Source organism: Streptopelia decaocto (assembly GCF_964273445.1).
Source record: "Streptopelia decaocto genome assembly, chromosome: Z".
NCBI lineage: Eukaryota > Metazoa > Chordata > Aves > Columbiformes > Columbidae > Streptopelia > Streptopelia decaocto.
Window position 1 is genome coordinate 11,732,003 of NC_138657.1, and position 4,513 is coordinate 11,736,515.

General features: G+C 47.7%; 1 protein-coding gene across 1 annotated transcript; it reads right to left on the reverse strand.

Annotated features, from left to right (window-relative positions):
- Positions 1-244: 244 nt before the first annotated feature.
- TMEM215 (transmembrane protein 215) lies at positions 245-964 on the reverse strand (the record flags this gene model as incomplete). The annotated part of the gene is made up of 1 exon (XM_082075181.1): positions 245-964. One exon carries the CDS (start codon positions 962-964, stop codon positions 245-247), a length of 720 nt encoding a protein of 239 aa, XP_081931307.1.
- Between the last annotated feature and the right edge of the window lie 3,549 nt (positions 965-4,513).

Genomic DNA, 4,513 nt, shown 5'->3' on the forward strand with positions numbered 1-4,513 from the left:
AAATAAAATTAATTTTTTTTTTTTTTTCCAAAATGAAGAATTGAATTCTTTAGTCTTTAAACATGCTTGTTTACTTACAGAAAGAGTATTTCAGGCACAAAAGGTTTGAGTATCAGTCACATACCAGGTTAAATTGTAATAGTATCAGGATTGTCCCATGCAGTGCAGTCAGCTATATTATCCCCTATCAAGAAGTTGAAGTTGTAGTTTTTGTATACATACATATATATAAAGTATGCATCCTTCACACTATGGTCTCCTGGTCTGAGTTGACTCCAGTAGGGTTTATGTAACAACAGTATCTGTCATAGGGGCTGTTGTCCTTGTAAGAGCAGACAATGATACTGTCTTTAGGAGCAACAAAAATGTTGTCTTCAATGTCAGGGCAATCAGTGCTGTCCCTGGTGGGAGAAGAGCTCTTCTTCTCCAAGGCACTGTACACAGAGCCATCTCCCACAAACACATTCCCTGGCATTTCTGGGTAACAGGTCTCCAGGTATCTCAGCATCTCCTCCTGCTCCACCTTTCTGATGAGGCTCTTGCACTCACCCATGGTAGTGGTGGTGGTGGTGGTGCAGATGGACACAGAGTCCTCACCTCGCAGCTCTCTCCTGTCCTTCTGGTATGCTTTCTTAGCCAGCTCGTCGCAACTCCCCTTGCCAGACTCCAGGTCCGAGGGTGTCCTCAGCAGCTCCATGACATCCCGGTCCTTGACTTGCTTACAGCACGGACACTTGTTCTTGGGCCATTTGGTGCAGCCATCGGTCTTTCTGGTGAGAGCAATGGCAGCAATGCCCGGCAGGCAGATGGCTGGCCCGATGGCCAGCAGTGGGATGTCCCCCAGGGTCTCTCCCTTGATGCCAGACACGGTGAACATGAAGCCGAACACCAGGAAGACACTGACCAGAGCCACCACCAGCCCCGTCCGGGGGTTGATGTCGTCGGGTCTCAGGGACCGTGCCATCCTGCTGATGCGCAAAGGACCACTTTCCTTCACCAAAGCGGCCCCTCGGGGCAGGGGACGGATGCTCCTCGGGAAGAGGCTGAAGTTTCGCGGACAGTGAAGTGCTGAGATCCCCGACGTCCGGCACCGCTCGGGTTTCCTTGGACGGAGCCGCAGCCGGAGGGCGGGACAGGGACGCGGCCGGGATCGGTCAGGGGCCGGGCGGCGGGCGGGAGCCGTCCTGCCTTCTCCCTGCCCGGAGCCGCTCTGAGCTGCGCTCCGCAGACGGCTCCGCTAAAGCGGGAGAGGCCCCCGCGCCGGCAGCCCCGCCGCGCCCTCCCACGCGTGACGGCGGCCACGCGTGTGCACGGGCGTGTGGGGCTAAAACCCTGCAAAAAGGGAGCGGGGGGAAGGAGGGAGACCCAGGCGGTTCCTAGCAGCAGGCGGGCGGGGAGCAAGCGGCCGCAAGGGACACCTACCCTTCCTCCTCCTCCTCCTCGCCCAGCCCCGCCAGAGCCCCTCAGCAGCCGTAAGTACGTGCACCGCCCACGGGTACCGCGGCGCGGAGGGCTGTGTGGTCGGTACGGGGGGAGCTTTTAGGAGGGCGGGCCAGGGAGTCTCGGGGGGGTTCCCCCCACCTGATGGCCAGCTGGCAGCTGCCACCGGCCCGGGGTGCCTTCCCCTCCCGGAAGGAGGGGACCGAGCCTGGGAAGCCCACGCCGGAGCTCCCGACAGGCGTCCTTCCCTGGAGTGCACCGAAAAGCGGGGTCTGCGCTCCCTCTGCACCGCACCCTCTGCCCTCAAAGCCCTTTGTGAAGCTGGGATTTGTTGAGTAAATCCTCCTCGGGACAAAGAGTAGTCCTGCCTCAAACGCTCCTTTACAGAGTTATGTGCAAGCGCAGAATAAGGCTTTCGGAGATGCCGTGCTGCCGCTGAATTTCATCACGGGCGAAGCCCTGAGAGATAAAGCCTCTCCCGGAGTTATCCCCTAACCCAGACATGAATCCAGCTGCTGAGATGCACCTTGCAGTGTTTCCCTCAGTGTCTAAATTCTGCCATAAATCGGCTGTGATGCTGATGTTCAGTGTTTGTGTTTTGATGCACACAAGTGATGGTAATTTGAAGTAAGCCCCACCACCTGAATGAATACAGGAGAGGACCTGAAATGTGTGGGAATGTGGAAAGGCAGGAGGAGCTTTATGAGCAGCAGCATTTTCAGGCAGGTTGCTTCTACATTGAAACGACACAAAGGAGTAAATGCTTTCACTTGGGGCACAGATACTGGGAGATAAAGAGCAGTTATACCAGAAAACGTCCAAGAGCATTAAAAGAATAAAAAAAAAAGATATTCTGAACTAAATTGTGAAACTGATTTTTGTAAATTTTCACATTAACGTGATTCCTTTTCCTTATACTAGAAAAGTGGAAAGCTCTGAGAAGCCATTTTTGAAAGCACTCAAACATCCCTTATCTTTCAGCCATTAAAAGGTCTAGTTTTTATTCATCCACCTTACAGTACAATATGAACAAAGTACCTTTATGTTGTACATTTCCAAGCTGCCTTCCAAAGAGCAAGCCCTTGAAGATCCTTTCTTTAATGGGCACAACTTCTGCCTTACAGGACACCTTCTACATAAATGGGGTGTCAAGCAATAGCCTTTGCTGTCTCCATTTGAAGGAAGAGTTACTGTGGAGGCAGAAGCACACATGCTGGAAAGAGGTGTTAAACCAGTAGCAGTGGCCTGGTTTTGAGATTAAAAGTTTGTAATGGACCATTATCATAATTTCAACTTGTCCTTTCCAAAGTTACCCAGTAAAATCCACACTGAGCCTCTCACCTGTTGCTAAGTGGGCTGAAACAGGAATAATTTGGACTCTTGTTAGGCATACTCTCCACCTTGACTGAAAAACTTAAAAATGAAACTCAGCCAGTTAGATTTCAGCACAAGTTAACTTCTACTTTTGTCACTGTGCAGGATTTAGCAGGGCGAGCAATGACTATAGCTTCTCGGCTCATATTTTCTGGAGTAAGAATTTGCTGCTCGTTTCCATCTGCTGTTATTCAGATACACAGCTTTTATGTCCTCACTTTAGAATGGCTAATGCCTTTTTTACCCCTCTGCCAAATTCTGGATGAAGGGAAGTGATTAATCTTCAACCAGTCTGTCCCACATCTCTAAAATGTTATAAAGGTTATGTTATGAGCAGGGTTATGTTGGTAAATAATGCCGTGAAACTCACTGTTCCTGCTCCCTGACCTTGCTTCACCTCCCCTCGTAGATATTAAGATATCCTGTTGGGTTGGAAATCGGTCTTTTGCTGAAAAACAGACTATGTTGTTTGGGAATAGCAATTAGCTGTAGCTGTATTCATCACAGTCCTTCAGAAAAAGGAAAACTGCATCAGTAGATGACACAGAAATGTAAATATCATTAGTGGCATCAATGGAGGGGAAAATACTGTAAGAACTGCAGTACATGTCAGAGATCTAACAGGAATAAAAATGGCCCTTCAAATTTAAGCGACAGGCTTACTGAGATGGAAGAGAGAACATCTACTTTGAAAGAGAAAGCTCTTAGTGGACAGAAAAATACATACAGAAAATGTCAAGGCAAAGGTGGAACTAAATGCCTCCAATTTGTCCCTTTGTCAGTGGTTTCCAAGAGTAACAGTAGGAAGATTGTATGCTTCCTGGGAGAACAGGGAAACCAACCACCCCATTACAGGAAGGCAGGCTACAGTTGTCAAAATTGCCCTTCTAAGCTAGAAATCAAGAGTCTGGCAAGTATTCACTTACACAACCAAGCAACAATGCAAATGGTTTAATTTTCTATTCTGTTCATAACTAGAGAAAGAAAATTACTCCTTTGAGGTGAAGCATGCTTCTGTTCTTGTGCCTTACACAAAAGGTCTGGATTAGCTGAAAATCCAAAGTATTAATTGAATAGATGATGATGGTGATTAACAATCTTTTATTGCTATTATCTGTAACTTAGACTACTCACTCAGAGCAAAATTTGAGCTGAATTTATGGAAAAATTGTGTTCTTATTCCACACTGTGAGGTTGTCAGCTCTTTTAGGACTGGTCTAATTGGATCAGTCTCTGGAAGAGACAACTGGGGAGATCTAGAGAAGGCTGTGAATGGACATGTGTCATGCGCAAATAAGGATATTAAATGGTAAACTGATATGTTCTGGGCTTGGACACTAATTTCAGCTTGCTCGCCATGCATTTCCCTTGTGTAGTAAGTCAGATACAATCCCCTTCTCCTGTTCCACAGTCCAGTGTAACTGATAATCAGGTAGTGTTTGAAATTCATAACTAAAGGTAGTGGCCACTATTGGCAAAATATGTAAGGATTACACAGTTTGAAAGCTGCTACAGAGGTGTCACCTACTCCAGCTCCCCTCCACTACCAGGCTGTGGTGTGGAAGCCGGAAAACTGCAAATTAGAGCTGACTTCAAATTGAAAATAAAGTTTTAAAATAAAGAACTAGTTTGAAGTAGAGTGACTATTGCACTGTTAATCATGTTAAATATTGTGGGTGTCCCAAGGTGCTCAATCCCC